We start from the raw sequence: 17735 nt of genomic DNA on the forward strand, positions 1-17735 counted from the left end.
TTTTGATGTTGCATTAATTTATTGAAGAAGCTTGGATTTTTGTGTGGTCTAGAGCACATAATAATAAATCAGAGCACATAATAAATCAGAGCACTATAGCTGCAAAGAAGCTTAGGTTAAAAAGTATCAGATCTGGGTTAGTCAGTCTCGGAGGTTGGCAGGGGTTGGTATTTAGATCTGACTCTTCTTGATCGGTAGACGACCACTCCACAGGCGAGCAGGCAGCCGACAATGAAGACCAGGTTCAGGCCCAAACTCAGGCCAGGGCCAGATGCTGAAACTGATCAAACAGAAGAATGTATGATAAATCACATTAAAACAGAATTATTTTTACACAAAATCATAAGCACCCTCTGCAGGTCAATTAAGGTGCACACTTTCTTACCACATTAATTTTTTGTACAGAAAATTACTGACATCTGGTAAAATAAGAATGGAGAAAAACACTGAATATGAAGAAACACTGAGGATTACAACACCTGCATGCCCACCTTTAGTGTCAGAGGTCTTAGCAAGCTGCAGTGGTCCCTGGGAAATGGAGTGGCTGTTAGTTTGAGAAGGCGCTTCCCTTTTCCTGCGACTGTTCCATGAGTTGGTGCATCCCTGAAAACACCGAGTACCAGGAACGCCGCTCTCACACAGGAGAACTGAGCAGGTGATGTAGACCTGCAGAGACAGGGAGAAGAAATGTGATTACTTTTCAATGAAGAATGCAAGTGTATTTAAAAAAAATAAATGAATTAGCATTAAATAAAATGCATTAATTGATATAGCTCATGAGAAAGTTTATAATAATGAAAACATAAAACGAATGGGTCCTTAGGGGGAATTATCAAATAAGCCATGGATTGAGTAACATGATTAAAAATTATGACACTGATAAAAGGTTTGTTTGTGGGAAAATAAGCTAAACTATGAGTATGTAGAAATTTAGCCATGCAGAAGAGCCAAACCTTTAGTTTTGCTGCTGGAGGACCAACTCTCGACTCTGAGGGTGCGTTTGCATTCATATTGTTGTCAGAACCTTGATATTTTTCTTACTTAAGGGGACATGAATGCAAATGGGGACACTTTATTGGCACATTCTTTTGCTAAAGATTTTTGTTTGATTTAATTTTATTTGCTTTTAAGAGACAGTTTTCCTCCCGACCACACTAAGGGGCAGGGGAGTACAGAAAATGGAAGGATGGCTGGATGGAAAAGAGGCAGTTTTAGCTTTTTGATTTTCATGTGCATAACAGTGATTTTTTTTTACTTCTCATCTACACCGCCTAGTGGTTGGTGCATAAACTGCAGAGGCAACTTTCTGCGCGAATTGATTTATTTAAATGATGAAACCATAGGTTTTGAAAAATTAGGGGAAATGTTGTATTTCAGTGGTGCTTTCTTAGAACTAGGTAACATTTTTATACTTTGTAAAGAATAAAGAAGAAGTTTTCCTCTTAATAAGATTGTATTGAAGGGTCTACACCCATGCAGCCTGTTTTCTTTTTTATCTTTTTGATTGTAAATTGTTAAACACTAATTTACAAAATGTTGTGCAATTTAAATAATTAAAGTTGAATTTACGTGCAAGAAAACCTGTTGAGCCGTTTACATTACAACATAATTTTTTGTTTTTAAGAAAAGAGTTTTAAGAAAGAACTTTACCTCCTCATGAGCTCCGATGAACTCAAAAGCCTCCATGCCAAACCTGAACTGAGACTTGGAGCTGGGGAAGATTTGTACCGTTTTGTCCTTCACACACCTGGAAAATGGTTAAAATCTTTTAGACACACAGCAAAGCAGGCCCCATTAGTAGAATTTGATCTAGACTGGAAGTCTGTTCTCTTAGTACCCGTTTTCGATTATGGTGTAGCTGATGAGGGAGTTGGGGTTGTCGTAGGGAGTCGCCCTGCAGGACTCCACAAACAGCTCAGTGTTTGGGATGGACGAGGTGGTCTCTATCTGCATGAAGATCATCTGCTTCAGGTAAACCTCCACCGGGAAGTTGCTGGCATTCACTTGCTTTTTAAAACGCTGGCTCTCGAAGAACTCAAACTGGAAGGTGAAAGCACCAAAGCCTTTCTCTCTGAAGGCGTACGGGTTTTTGTGTCTGAATCCCAGAGACAGGTTGGTTCGCTTTGGGTAGGAGCAGGTAAAGGCGATCTCGACGTCGTTCTGTCTGGAAATTACTTCATTAGGGTCAACAGAAGTGATCTCATTCCTGAAGTAGATAGTGTTGTCATCTTCCTAAAAATTATAGCAAATTAACAGAATCAGTCATTCCAAACAAAGACTTTCTTTTATTTATGCAATGCAAATATGCTATACTTCTTATGAAGGAAATGAAAGTTAACTTTTGTTCTCCTTTTGCACAAAAATACATTTTGTTTGCACAATTGGCACATTCAAAACTTTGTGTTAAAAGTTTAATATTATAACTTTTCAGTTGAATGCTTTTAGGCTTCAAATAAAGCACTCCATTATCTTTTATTGGAGTCGTTTGTTATTTTGTGTTGTGTACCTCAACACTAGTCCCACAGGCACCGAGTGACATGACAGCAACCACGTGGGTGTCGTTGGACCGACTTTCCAAATTGCAGGATGAATCTGTAAAGTCGTTCAAATGCAAATTTTTCTCATTGCGTCTGATGATGTAGGTCTTTGCAACTTCCACGGTCATGGTTGTCTCATTGCAGGTCACAACAGCATCTACACATGAAGAGATGATATTTGACAAAGTTACTGCATTGATGGAAGCAAGGTTTTATTGAAATTGTAAAGCAAATTGCAACAATTTCAAGTTCAAACTACATCAAATATTATGTAATATTATGTTTTATGGAACTGTCCTTTTTAATGGGATTATAAAACATCTTGTGTAAATGGGATTGAATCCAGGTTTTTCTTTCCAGCAGAGGGGGATGGCTGGTAGGGGACGTACAGCAAAGACATTTTTGGGTCATTTTGGGACATCTCCATAGCAACCATTAACATGGTTGCTATGGAGATGTCCCAAAATAGATGTCCCAAAATAGCAACCACCATGGTTGCTATCTCCATGGTAGCAACCATGGTAATGGTTGCTAGCATGGTAATGGTTGCTAGCGCAATGTTTTTGTGCTTCCAAAAGCACAAAAGCATTCAGAAGCTTTTGTGCTTCCAAAAGCACAAAAGCATTGTGCTGTTTGGAAGACAAAACCAGCACAATGCTTTTTATGTTTTACAATTGTAATCAGAAACATAGGGGAGTTTTGCAACTACACGGTCAATGAGACTGACCGAGTAGTTGGGTCAGTCAGAAGGAGCGACACCGTCAAGGCATGAAGGAGTTGATTCAGTAATCATCTGTTGAGCACTGGAACTGGCTTGGTGGATGTTGTTTATTGATGGATCCAAGGATTGTGACAGTCCAGAGACAACTAAAGTTTGTTTCTGAAATTTAGTTTTTCAGATATAAGGAAGCCAGAAAATGAACCTTATGCCCATTCTTAAGCATGGTGGAGGATCTGTGATGCTGTGGGTCTCATTTTAATTCTAAAGTCCTGGTATATTGCAAAACTTGCATGGTACCTGGAATTCTCTGAAATGCCTGGTGGCGTCTAACCAAACATACTGAAAATATGTCATCAGTAAATCTTTCAGTGTAGAAGAATATAATTATATTAATAGTTAAAAGTTATGTTAATTTACATTAAGATATGTTTTACTGAAAAGGAATGTATTATGTCGAATGTCTGGGTCAATCTGACCCAGTAAGTTGTTGTGGAAGGAATTCCTAGCAAGTGTCTTTTCATTATGTCGGAGCCGAAATATTATTAATCGAGTTGTTATTGCAGAAGATTTTGGTGTGTCTCTTTTCCTTCCAGTGTGCGTTGCACGCAAATGGAACAAAAACAGAACATGGAAAGGATGTCTGTTTGGACAGATAAGAACTAACAATCTGACTAATGGTCCTCTGAAGGAGCAGATTTAACTTCCACGAGGTCAAACCCAGAATTCTCGGAACTTCCAACACACACTCAATGTAAAACAGAGCCAGAAGCAAGATTCAGAACGTCATTGGTCAGACAGTTTCCAATACACAATAGCAGACTGAAACGGTATAAATGCTCGAAGCCAGAAGCAGAAGACAAGACATTTTGGATTCTGAGAAGATGAAAATGAGATGATGAAAATGCAATGTGTGATGCCGCAGATGTGCATTAAATGTCTTCCTGGTTGCCAGTGAGCCGGAGAGAAGGGAGTGTTGTGTATCGTCTCGTAATTCATGAGTTTAGCACCTTTGAATTCCTCTAAATCCGCAGTTCAATGACCTCAACATGTAGTTGAACTGATGTAGAAATGACATCAAAGACTGTGGACAATCTAAAAAGAATGCACTAAAAGGAATGGTCAAAAATCCCTATATCGTTTATTGATGGATCCAAGGATTGTGACAGTCCATTGGAAAGAAAAAAATTATTTAAAGATGAATTATTTTGAGTTTCAGGATGTGTTTTTACTATTAACATCTTCTAAATTTAGGTTCATGTGCATAAAAAATAGGCCTTTACATCAACAGTAGTCCATTGCTTTTTGGATTGACTCACCATGGCGACCAACATCTATGGTCACACAACGAAGTTCTGAGTGATAGACTCTGTTGTACCTGGATATTAATAAAGAAATCACCCTGTATCAACAACTTAATCACTCAAAAAAATCAATCCATTGATTTACTTTATTAAACAGCTACATGTGAAATATCTAACTGGCTCACTGTCTTTTGGAAACTCACCTATCTCTGCCTTCAGAGACAAAGCAAATAGGAAAATGATCATTCAGCTCATCTTCAGTTGGTGTCCATTTTATGATGTATGTATCTGCAGAAACACTCTGCTTTGAAATACCATGTGGTCCTGTCACAACCAGGTCACGAATCCTACATAAAAACCCAACAATTGATGAGAAGATGTTTTAAAAAGTCTTGCAAATCTGTGAAATAAGCCCGAGCAAGTGAAGAAAGTATTGATGTACTTTCTAAAGTACATGCAAGGCTATTAATGGATTACTCACGTTGTGTATTGAGCTTTGGATCTAACTTTGATTTCAAGGGTGTGGTTGACGTACGCTGGAAGATTTACTCCATCAGCCGGAGTTGGTGCCAAGAAAACGGGAAAGTAGTCACCGTCAAGGCATGAAGGAGCGTTGTGTGAGTCCACTGAAAATCAGGCAACAAATGGGTGAAAAATACTTACTGAGAGAAAGTTAACTGGAAAACAACATTCAGGAAAGTGTTACATACCCAGAACAGTGAACTGCAGGGGCAGCTTGCTGAGAGGACCAATAGATGATCGGTAAGACTGTGTGGTGGGAGCAGCGGTGGTGGTAGTTGGAGCAGCTGTGGCAGTTGTTGGGGGAACTGTGGTAGTTGTTGGGGCAACCGTGGTAGTTGGGGCGACCGTGGTAGTTGTTGGGGCACCTGTGGTAGTTGTTGGGACAGCAGTGGTAGTTGTTGGGACAGCAGTGGTAGTGGTTGGGGCAGCTGTGGTAGTGGTTGGGGCAACTGTGGTAGTTGTTGGGGCAACTGTGGTAGTTGTTGGGGCAACTGTGGTAGTGGTTGGGACAGCAGTGGTAGTGGTTGGGGCAGCTGTGGTAGTGGTTGGGGCAACTGTGGTAGTGGTTGGAGCAGCTGTGGTGGTTGTTGGGACAGCAGTGGTAGTTGTTGGGACAGCAGTGGTAGTTGTTGGGGCAACTGTGGTAGTTGTTGGGGCAGCAGTGGTAGTTGTTGGGGCAACTGTGGTAGTTGTTGGGGCAGCAGTGGTAGTTGTTGGGGCAGCTGTGGTAGTTGTTGGGGCAGCAGTGGTAGTTGTTGGGGCAACTGTGGTAGTTGTTGGGGCAGCAGTGGTAGTTGTTGGGACAGCAGTTGTAGTTGTTGGGGCAACTGTGGTAGTGGTTGGAGCAGCAGTGGTAGTTGTTGGGACAGCAGTGGTAGTTGTTAGGACAGCAGTGGTAGTTGTTGGGGCAACTGTGGTAGTTGTTGGGGCAGCAGTGGTAGTTGTTGGGGCAGCAGTGGTAGTTGTTGGGACAGCAGTTGTAGTTGTTGGGACAGCAGTGGTAGTGATTGGGGCAGCAGTGGTAGTGGTTGGGGCAGCTGTGGTGGTGGTTGGGGCACCTGTGGTGGTGGTTGGAGCAGCTGTGGTGGTGGTTGGGACAGCTGTGGTAGTTGTTGGGGCAGCAGTAGTAGTGGATGGGGCACCTGTGGTGGTGGTTGGGGCAGCTGTGGTGGTGGTTGGGACAGCTGTGGTAGTTGTTGGGGCAGCAGTAGTGGTGGTTGGGGCAGCAGTGGTGGTGGTTGGGACAGCTGTGGTAGTTGTTGGGGCAGCAGTAGTAGTGGATGGGGCACCTGTGGTGGTGGTTGGGACAGCTATGGTGGTGGTTGGAGCACCTGTGGTGGTTGGGGCAGCTGTGGTGGTTGGGGCAGCTGTGGTGGTGGTTGGGGCAGCTGTGGTGGTGGTTGGGGCAGCTGTGGTGGTGGTTGGGGCAGCTGTGGTGGTGATTGCTTGACGTTTACGTCGTGTCATTGTCTGGGGCCACTTTGTGGTGTAGGATCCATCAGAGTAGGACAATGTGATATCTTTGTTGGGGAAATCCTCCACCATGACCTCAACTGGGTGGTATCCAGTTGTTTGACTTGGATTGTATGTGATGGAACAGGAATTCTAACAAGACATAAGTTTATATAGTTTTGGTGTCAATATTATGTTCTACAACAAAATAGATTAATCATTAAGTCAATATACATTTTAAGGACCATAAAATTTCGATGGACATAAATACAAGAGAGATGTCTAGAACTGTGTAAAGATTTCTTCTGCAAATTATTAATTTAATTTAGTTCATAATCAACCATTACTCAAACATCCAGCGTTATTTCACCAGAGAAACAAAGTAAAATTATAAATTATGCTATTACCTGATCGAAGGAGAAACCATTGACAAGGCTGCAAATCCCACACTCATATGTGCTGGAGCTAGTTGGTATCCTGCACCTCACACTGTCACCATCAGGGTCAAATGTCGTGATCCTGAATGTTCGGGGGCAGTTCCTTGGGACTCTGCAACGTCACATAAAACTCATTCAGGAACTCTTGCTTCTGAAGAAATTAGATATATTACTATTTCCTTTTATGTAGCTCTGGAGAAAAACCTTGGTATTTTTGTGGATTGCACATTTTAGAGATATAATATTAGAAATATGAACAATGTGACTGACTCAGAGGCCGATCTGCAGTTTGGTTCCTGATTGTAGGACACTGAAGTTCTTCACCTTTCCAAATAGAGGTATAGATTTTCTGAGAGCAGTCTTCACAGCAGACGGTGTCAGTTTTACTAATGAAAATCTAATTTTAGTTTTGCAAAAGAACTAGTTGACTTGATTGCGCTGCACCAACCTGTGCCATGCCATACCGCTCGGTGGAAACTAGGCAAATAGTTTTCATCAATTACATCTAGACTGAAACTAAAATATATGACAATGTACATTGTTCATAACTTACGATATTGTAAGACAACTTCATCTTGTATTTGTTTTTGGCAACACGCCACAGTGGACCACCAAGTTCAAATCCCAACCTGGGATCATTTGAATGCCTTCAGCTACAAAGGAATGATGCTTCCTCAGGTGAGCAGTGAATGTGGCTCAGGGTTGTATTGAGTAGAAGCTCAATACAGCCAGGAGGTGAGTTAACTATGACACTGAGGTCTACCATTCTTATAATAGACCTCTAAAGAAAGGAAAGGGTGAGGAGTCACTGCCAGGTATTTGCTAATTGCTGCTGCCGCTAGTCTAGAGGAGCCATGTGGGTGACAGGTGCTCTGTGAGACGGAAGTTCGGCTGGAGAAGCTTTGTGGGAGCAAACGTTTAGGCACCTCTAGGGGGTTGACATGAGAAGTTCAAGGATTCTTCAAGCATGTATGAAAAAAATTAAAGCAATGTTTTTGAGGAGGGAATAACGTTATAACACTACATAAAGCTCACAAAAGTAAATTTTACATAATAGCCTCCAAACCCTTTAAGCTCTTAAGCCCCTATAATGAAAGACAGATATGACTGCTGAGGACAGAGAGGTCAGGAGTTTCAAACTGAAATTCATTGTAATAACTGCAGCAAAGTTTTTTTTGCCGCTGTTGCAACATACATGCTCAGTATGAGGGATTGCTGTAAAGTTAAAAACTTTTCTTACCTGCAGAACCTTTTACCAACTACAGCATGAATACTCGACACCATTGTTATGCAACTAGGAACAAATAGCAAATCTAATATGCTTGAACATGTCTCAAAATATGTTTCAAGATGTAACAGTGTTATGCAAGCAGACAGTGAGGGAGGGGCTACCTGAGAACATGAGGTGTGGCGATGGCAGGAGGTCTGTTGGATTCACCGGTGTCCGATCGGATTCCCATGTCCACATGTGTCATCATCCTCCACGTTAAGGAGGAACCTCTCACATTAGGAAACCAGTAGCCAAAGCCCCAGGAGTATTCATACCCATTAGGAAATCTGTTTGACAACATTTATAATTAAAATAATTATAAAGAATCCAAACATTTGTTACATTTCACAGTGTATTAAACTATTTGTATAAATTTGTTCCAGATAAGAAAAAATATATAACTACCATGAAAATTGATATATTATACAGATTTGTATTATCTTTAACAAGCATTAAAACTTGTCTATTATTTAACTTTGATGAACCTTTGTATTTTATGTAAGAAAATCTTCAGAGCCATCACCCACCTCATGTCAAAGGGCAGATTGCTGGTCAGTCTCCTGTTCGTTGTCACCTCATATTGTCTCCAGGTTAGACCATAAGAGCCAGTGGAGACTGTGTCCACAGAGTGCTGCGTCTGAGATCCACAGTTACCCCTCAAACACACTCCCTCCGTATACAAATGGTGGTTGAGATATGGAGTACTACGCTGTCAAAGTTCCACCTGCAAACAGTCATCATAAACCCCTTTACAAATACTGTAAAATGCTGTATATTTTACTGCAAATTGTAAATATAAAGCAAAAATAATGTGGCATTTAGAGAAGAGATGATTTTTATCTAAAGGATGTGGCAGGAGACCCACCTCATAGGTTCCATCTGAATTCCTTCCTTTGGAAGTGAAGGCCACTGAGCCACCGTAGGACTTGTAGTAGGTGGACACTGCAGATGCAGTAGTGACCATGAGCAGCAGGTGCAGCAGCAGCAGCGCAGTCGCCATCCTGATGAGGCTCCATCCTGCACCAGAATGGTTCATGTTTTATATACCTCAACAAGGAAACACCTGCATCACTTACTGAAAGCAGCACTGGTGGAGCTCAGCCTGTTTAACCTGTTGGGATTTTCAAAGATGACCATTAATCTTTTCCAGATTATGACTACAATGAGACTCAAAGAACTGTTGCCTTATTGAAAACAAATTACAACCTATGAGATTGTATTTTAAAATTCCCGTGACGTAATTCATGCACAGTAAAAAATGCTGGGTTATTTTCATAACCCAATTTCTTCTGTTGGGTCAAGGGTTGGGTAGATTTACCCAAACGGTTGGGTCAAAGACGAAACTTGGAAGAAGCCACGCCCCTCTTCACAAGCCTCCATTTTCAACAAGACTGTGAACGTTGCGTCTCTTCTACTTTGAAATAAGACATGGTAAGTAAAAAGAAGATAAAGTTTCAACGTGAATAGGATTTTATAAATGAGTATAATGTATTTCGAACATGTTTGATATTTATTTTTATGGTTATTTAAAATATTTATTACGGTAGGTTGCTCTGACAAAGAGCTTCGGTGTTGCTACAACACGGCTATTGGAAAAAAAAAAAGATGAAGGAGAAGGGCACAATTTGTCAAGTAAACTAAATTCGTTAGTTTAATATAGCCTCAATCATATTTGTGCGTAAAATAACATTCAGTTTTATAAGAAAATATAGTAAACGGTTTGTCCCCTGATTTTCGCGGGCTTAATTCACTAGCAGGGTGCAACATGCGCGCGCATCCTCAGCGGGCTGAGGCTACGTGTTCGATCACCAACAGTAATGGCGGAGGAGGGCGAGCAGAGCTATTAATAAAGTGGGTATATTATGCTTTTTGAAAATAAAATAACTTTTACAAAGTTATTAGGCGATAAATTTGTTGTGTAAACCTGAATTATGCGCTCGGTTTATTAACATATAGCTTAATTACAAACATGCTCGGACTTGTTCGGACTTAGACGCTCCCCTGCAGTCGCTGGCTCGTCTCGCCCGCTTTGTCAGGGTAACTAGGGTGAGGCTCGTTAAGCCGAGAGAGAACGACCGTCTCCCGGCACATTGCTTTCCAACTCCCGCTGGCTTTCGGCAACGAGTTAAAAGTAGAGGTGTGCCGATCGATAGGTCACCGATTAAAATCGGGCCGATTTCCGTGAAAAAGTGTATGATCAGTGATCGGCAATCATTGGCTCTTGTTGCCGATACCGATCACCTGCATCTCATTTCGCAGCCTGCGGGTGCAGCTGGTCTCTTTCCTTCACACTGCACAAACGCGCAGCAACAAATCCTAAGCGATGTGGAACTATAACCACTGAGTGAATGGGGAAGTTTGCGTGTTGCGGCGGAAAATTGAAGCAGGTCAAAATGCATCAACACAACGAAGCTAATACGACATAAAAACAATGTCATACTTGAGGAGTTTGGCTACATCGAGGCTCACTGCAGTAAAAATGACATGGAGGATCAGATAGCAGGTAAATCAGCGCACAGCTACAAACACCCGGATTAGCATGACGGTCAGAAAGCTAAACAAATAACCCGCAAAATGATTTAAGTCTTGGAGCTGCGATGTAAGACGCTGGTTCTGCTCTCGCTGTTGAACCGCTGCTATATTTTGTGTGTGTTGGAGGAGGGGTTCGGTGAATGCGCATATGCAACTGGGGGGTTCGGTACCTCAGAAAAGGTTAAGAACCACTGATAAAAAAATACATTTTACATACGTATTAAAACTTTCGCTGTCCTAACATGAGACAGATAATCTCTAAAAAATAATCGATCTCCTCCCTGCTCTGCATAATTACTCCGCTCAGTCAGAAACAGCCAATCAGAACTAGCAGTAATCAGCTAGGCGCCATGCTATCAGGAAGTTTTCATTCAGTAACTCTGGATTGTTTATTGTAATGGATCCTGTATTTGCCTTTGAATGTTAAGTTTTATACTTGAAATTTTTTGGCAATGTTGAGAGGTTTTATTTTGGCTCTTTGCATTATTTAGCCTCTTCAGAGCTTCCATATGTTGTCAGTCTGTTAGATTTGCAGAATGCCTGTTTTGTTTAGTTTTCTTCTTGGAAAAAAAAGTTTTTGTCTACATTAAGGTGAATTCATGGTTCCTTTTTGCACATAATGTAACCGGTAGTGTTTATAATAAAAAAGTAATAATTATGTGATCGGTATTGGTGATTGGCCCCCATGGGTGATCGGTATCTGCAAGAAAAAACCTGATCGGCACATCTCTAGTTAGAAGCAAAAGTAAGACAATATCTAATAGTAATGTTTGCTAATTTTATTATTGTTACTATTAACTACAAATACATTTATTTAAAGTTGGTGCTGAAAGTTATTCAGCACTAAGTTAGTGTTTAAGTTAAGTTTTACTTCTAAATTAAATTATATGTGTCATTTTATTAAGTGCTATATTTATTTTTAGGAACATAAAAATTACTCTGAACATTTGAAATTGCTGGTTATTTACAAGTTATTTGCAGTGGAGACAGCTATAAGATTGAATTCAGTCTTTCTTAAAGTTTGATTTGTGATTTTGTCTTTTTTTTTTTTTTTTTTTCCCAACATTATCTTTATTGGTTTTACAACAATGCTTTTAATAATACACAAAACATAAGTGTGCTCTCATATCAAAGAAATAAAAGAGTAGCTAAACTTTTGTCCATCATTCAACTTGCCATTCTTTGCCAGTCAAGACCTTGAGATTTCTTAGAGCAGCACCTATTACATACAGATTTTATAAGAAAAGCAAACCAACTCCCTTAACCCCAAACCCCTGACAACCCTAAGAAAAACAAAAAACAATTATGGTAACAATGGTTTTCCTATTTCCAAGAGTTAGCCCACATCATTTTAGTAATGTTTGTGGTTCAGAAAAGCAAACTTTAATGTATATTTCAAAGAAATCAAGTATACAAATAAAAATAAAAGACATTATCTTAGAACACTGCACTGCAGGGGACCACCTATCCTTCATCCGCCCCACCCCTCACATCCATGTTTAATATATATTGCATAAAAGGGCACCAAATAGTTTGAAATAGTGAAAGTTTCCCTTTTATAATGTAAGTAATCTTTTCCAACGGTAATGTTATGGACATTTCTTTAATCCAGGTAGTGAACTTCGGTTTTATGGTACTTTTCCATGAAAGTGCTATGACTCTCTTTGCAAGTAACAAACCTAGATCCATAGCAGTAATTATTTTTCTTGACATATGATGTCTATCAGGATACAAACCTAAAATGAACACTTTGGGGTCCCAAGCCAGTTTTATATCTAGGATATCCTCTAGAGTTTCTTTAATCTCCCTCCAAAATTGTTGAACTTTCTTACATTTCCAGACACAATGGAAGAATGTTCCCTTCTCTTCTCCACATCTAATACACAGGTCTGGAATGGCACCATTAAACCTGTTAAGCTTTTCTGGTGTCATATATGTTCTCATTAGCCAGTTATATTGTAGTACTTTGAGGCGGGTGTTAGTAGTTTGTGTTTGTGCTTCAGCACACGCCTTCTCCCAGGCCTCTGAAGGCAAGTTCTCCTGTAGATCCTCCCTCCAGGCATTAAGTTTCCTTAAAGAAGACTCCGAGGAACCTTCCACTAACATGCAATATATTTTAGAGATGATTCCTTTTCCAAGGCAGTCAGTCTTCATTTCAATTTCTAAAGAGGACAGGGGGGGGGATGTTCTCACTCCGATTTTGAGAAGATCTAATAAAATTTCTCACCTGTAAATATTTAAAAAAATGTTTACTTGGAATATCATACCTATCCTTCAACTCTTCAAACGACATCATGAACCCATCCTCTGAATCCACCAGATCACCTATTGTCTTTAAACCTTTTTCAGCCCATTGCCTAAAACCAGGATCTGCCCTGCCTGGAGGAAAAAAATGGTTACCCCATATCGGACTGAAGCGTGATAGAGAAGAGAAGTCGCCTAAATACTTTTTAACCTGATACCAAACCAAGATCATATTTTTAACTATAGGGTTTTTTGTCCTTTTTTTAAGTACTCTGATCTTTTCCGAGTAAATGTACTGAGGAAGAGGGAGAGATACAGAACAATTTTCGATATTAACCCAGGGCAAGACCGGTTTCTCTGCAAAGTAATACATCATAGTCCTCAATTGAGCTGCCCAATAATACCAAAGTGGATTGGGGCATCTAAGGCCACCTCTGTCGTATGGAAGGTATAAAAGAGACAGACGTAACCTTGGTCTTCTATTATTCCACAAAAAGCGTATGAAAATCTTTTTTATTACCGAGAATAAATTGGCAGGAGGCGGCAGTGGGATGTTCTGAAATAAATACAAAAGTTTGGGCATTATGTTGGATTTAAGAACATTAATTCGTGCTATAAGTGACAAGGGCAGGTTGGTCCATCTGTCCACCGACGCGGTAATTGAGTCCAACATGGGGTTATAATTAACTGCAACAATGTCCCTGATACATGGTACTATACTAATCCCCAAGTATGTAAAGCAATTTACCATTTTAAATTGGAAGGGATTCCCAACACTGTTTCTTTCTTCTGAATTGAGTAACATTAACGAGGATTTGTCTTTATTTACTTTATATCCTGATATTCTTCCAAATGTATTTATTAGATCTAGCAAGGCTGGAATAGAATCTTTCAGCTTTTCCAAAAAAAGAATGACATCGTCAGCAAATAAAGCAATTCGATGTTCCTGTTGGCCTATTGTCAAACCTCTTATGTTTTTATGAGACCGCACCGCTATGGCCAACGGTTCTATTGCTAAAATAAATAATAAAGGGGACAGGAGGCACCCCTGCCTACATCCTCGCTTAATTTTGAATGGTGTAGATATAACTCCATTTGTTACTATTTCAGCATAAGGCTCATTATATAAAAGTTTAACCCACCTACAGAAATTGTCCCCACAGCCAAATCTTCTCAATATCTCAAATAAATAGGGCCATTCAACTCTATCAAAAGCCTTTTCGGCATCCAGTGATAACAAAGCTGTGTCTGTTTTTTCTTCCATATAATAAATAATATCCAGCACTCGTCTCACATTATGAAATCCCTGTCTTCCTACAATAAACCCATTTTGGTCACAAGTAATTATTTCAGGTAGTATTCTCTCCAATCTTCGGGCCAAAATTTTACATAAGATCTTTAAATCGACATTAAGAAGACTTATTGGTCTTAGGTTTTCACATTTATTACAAGACTTGCCAGGTTTGGGTAGCAAAGTAATCAGGGCTCCTCTTAAGGAGGTAGGAAGAATTTCCTTGTCAAATGAGTTCAAGTACATGTCAAAAAGGGGGTTAGCAACTTAGCTTTAAATTTCTTATAAAATTCTGACGGTAGCCCATCTGGACCTGGGGATTTACTTGCTTTCAAATTGTCTATTGCTATGGATATTTCTTCTTTAGTTATAGCTGCACTGAGATCTGTATTCATTGCTTCTGAGATATTAGGAATTTGGAGGGTATCTAAGAAAGCATTTTGCTCTTGTTCCCTATGCATTATGTCAGAGCTGTATAATTTTTCAAAAAAGACCTTAAAAATTCCATTGATTTCTAATGGGTCTGTAACAGTCTGGCCTTCATTGTTTTCGACTGAGGTAATAGAATCCTCATTTTGTAATTGTCGTAGTCGCCAGGCTAATAATTTCCCTAACTTTTCCCCCTGATCATAGAATGACTGCTTAAGGCGTAAAAGTTGCGAGGCGGCTTTAGAGGCAGAAAGTTCGTTATACTGTGTTCTTAGAATTAGAAGCTTTTTATGGATATTTGGGCATAGCGTTTGATAATAATCCCTCTCAAGCAACTCAATCTCTGCTGCCAACTCCTTTGTTTTTTGATAGGTTTGTTTTGTCTTATAACTTGTAAAGCTAATTATCTGACCCCTTATATAGGCCTTAAAGGCTTCCCACCTTAAGGATGGTGATGTTTCATCTGTGTTGATTTCAAAATAGATGTTAATTTGATTATCTATGAAAGACATAAATTCTGGGTCTAGCAGCCACTTTTGTTTAAATTTCCATCTAGGAGGGTCTCTCCGTAGCCTTAAATCCTCATAAATTAGTGAATTTGGTGCATGGTCAGATGTTAAAATGCTATCATATTGACAATCTCTTATTTTATGTTTCAGGATGGATGAAATTAAAAAGTAGTCGATACGCGAATATGACTTATGTGTGTTTGAATAGCATGAATATTTTAAGCCCTTGGGATTCATATCCCTCCAAATATCCATCAAATTAAGTTCCTTCATAAAGTGTTGAATTGTTTGTCTGCTTTTAGAATGAGAATTGTCGGTACCTGAACTTCTATCCATTTCTGGGTTCAGTGTGCAATTAAAATCTCCTGCTATAATACAGCTGCCAGACAGTGAGGAAATTGTAAGAAAGAGATTTTGAAAAAACTTTGGGTCATCAACATTTGGGGCGTAAATATTTATCAGGTTTATTTTTTCTGTGACAAGTGTGCCTTGTAGAATAATGTACCTCCCAGCCTTGTCTTTAATAACCCTTATCACGTGAAATGGTATAGATTTGTGAATCAAAATCATAACCCCTCTTGCCTGAGAAGTAAAGGGTGCTGAATATATACTGCCTTGCCACCTCCTGCCAATCCTCGCCTCCTGACCAGGCAACAAGTGAGTTTCCTGAAATAACACAATATCAGAGCACAAAGATTTCACCCTAGTCATTATCTGTTTAACTTTTTTAAGTTTTTGCAGTCCCCTGCAGTTCCAAGAAGACATTTTAATTCTTAACCCACAGGACATGCCGTGTAACATACAATGGGCTTCCTGGTATTTTAAAGTTATTCAAAGACAAAGAAACCAAGAACACCTGGATGTTAAAAACTACATCCGTAATAATGAACATTAAACATCGTACCCCTTTAAACTTCAAACTCTGTTCCCCCCCCTCCACCCCTTTAATACTCTGGTACTCATCTAACAGCTGGAGGCTGTTCCACACCAAAAGTGAGGACCAACCAACTATGACTTATTACCCCATCCTACCCCACCCCGCTACATAAAAAAACTCGTTACTGAATATATCCAAAAAATAATAAGTAAATAAAAAATAGGCTATTGGCTGTTAGCCTCTGAGATAGCATGCTTAAAATATAATAGGCAGATTATTTATCCTTATTTATTTTTGCTTCTCTCTAGAAACCATAATTGTCCATCCCTGTTAATATGTTATGATGTAACGGTATTGTCATTGTCTCACCCAGGTCCACCTTCTGCTTTCAGAGTCCTTACAAAGTTCTCTGCTTCTTCTGGTTGGTTAAAGATGCGCGACTGACCGTTGTGTGTCACCAGCAGTCGAGCAGGAGGAATCATGCCGTATCGTATCTCCATGGCCCGGAGTTGTTGTCTCACGCCGTCAAATTCTTTCCGTTTTTTGTGCACTCCGGCTGCGAGGTTCTCGTAAAATCTCACCGAGTGGTTCTTGAATAGGATCTGTCCCTTCGTCCTGGCAGCTCTTATCACAGTTACTTTATCTTTGTAATTTAAGAACTTCATAATAAGAGTCCGTGGTGCAACGGTGTTTGAAGTGCTTTTCTGGCCCAGCCGGTGCGCTCTTTCCACGGTCAAAGCGGTGCGTAGCGGTGCCAAATTCAGAACCTCTGGCAGCCATTTTTCCAGAAAGGCGCAGGCGTCCTCTCCCTCTGCGCCCTCGGGAAGGTTAACCAGTCTCAGGTTTGATCGCCGCGATCTGGCCTCCAAGTCCAACACTGTCCTTTCGAGGTCTTTATTCCTATTTTCCAGAGCCTGGACCCTAGCTTGGAGGTTGGTGATGTTATCCTCTGCTGCAGATATCCGCACCTCCGCTTCACCAACCCGCTCGACGCATTCGTTAACATCTTTTGTCACACTCTCTATTGCTGACAAAATACCATCCAGTCGAGAAGAGAAATCCGATTTCAAATTTGCAATTGCAGCCAGTATTGCCTCCGAACCAGCCTCAACCGTCCTGTGCTTCACATGTAGCTGGCAGTGTTCCTCCTCCATTGTCTCGCACGCGGTGGTGTTAGCCTCGCTGTTTTCACAGCTAGCTTCAGAGCTCACCTTAGAAGTGAAGTTAGATAACTTCGATTGAGTCGGCTTACTGGAGTTTTTACTGGGCTTCTTTTGTGGGAGAGGCATCACAGCTATTTTAAATATCGTTGAATGTCACTTGTAACGAGTATTTTCCAGGATTTCGCAGAAAGGTAGCGGAGCCGAGGCGAGCACGTCCTCCTCAACAAGCCGCCATTACCGAGTCCCGATTTTGTCTTTTCTGATAGATTTTGTAATTTTACATCCAGGATCTTCAGTAGATTTAAGCGAAACCCAAACTCCTTGTTCTCAACAAAGACCTGTATGGCCAAGAACATGAGTCTGCTCCCTCAAGATATTGAAGCTCAGCAGAAATGTTCTCTAAAATGTTTTCATTCTTTTTAGTTACTGAAACATTTTAACACTAGCTTA

General features: G+C 40.3%; 1 protein-coding gene across 1 annotated transcript; it reads right to left on the minus strand.

Moving 5' to 3' along the window:
- On the minus strand, positions 1-8985 carry LOC103460753 (uncharacterized). Its single transcript, XM_081604882.1, has 12 exons — positions 8768-8985; positions 8363-8527; positions 6941-7082; positions 5270-6686; positions 5041-5185; positions 4763-4906; positions 4575-4633; positions 2507-2694; positions 1838-2232; positions 1651-1747; positions 492-666; positions 1-280 (listed from the first exon to the last, which is right to left on the minus strand). The coding sequence occupies exons 1-12, from the start codon at positions 8770-8772 to the stop codon at positions 138-140; spliced, it is 3075 nt and encodes a 1024-aa protein (XP_081461008.1). The 5' UTR covers positions 8773-8985; the 3' UTR covers positions 1-137.
- Between the last annotated feature and the right edge of the window lie 8750 nt (positions 8986-17735).

The sequence above is a fragment of the Poecilia reticulata genome, chromosome 3 (assembly GCF_904066995.2).
Source record: "Poecilia reticulata chromosome 3, P_reticulata-male-v2, whole genome shotgun sequence".
Lineage (NCBI taxonomy): Eukaryota > Metazoa > Chordata > Actinopteri > Cyprinodontiformes > Poeciliidae > Poecilia > Poecilia reticulata.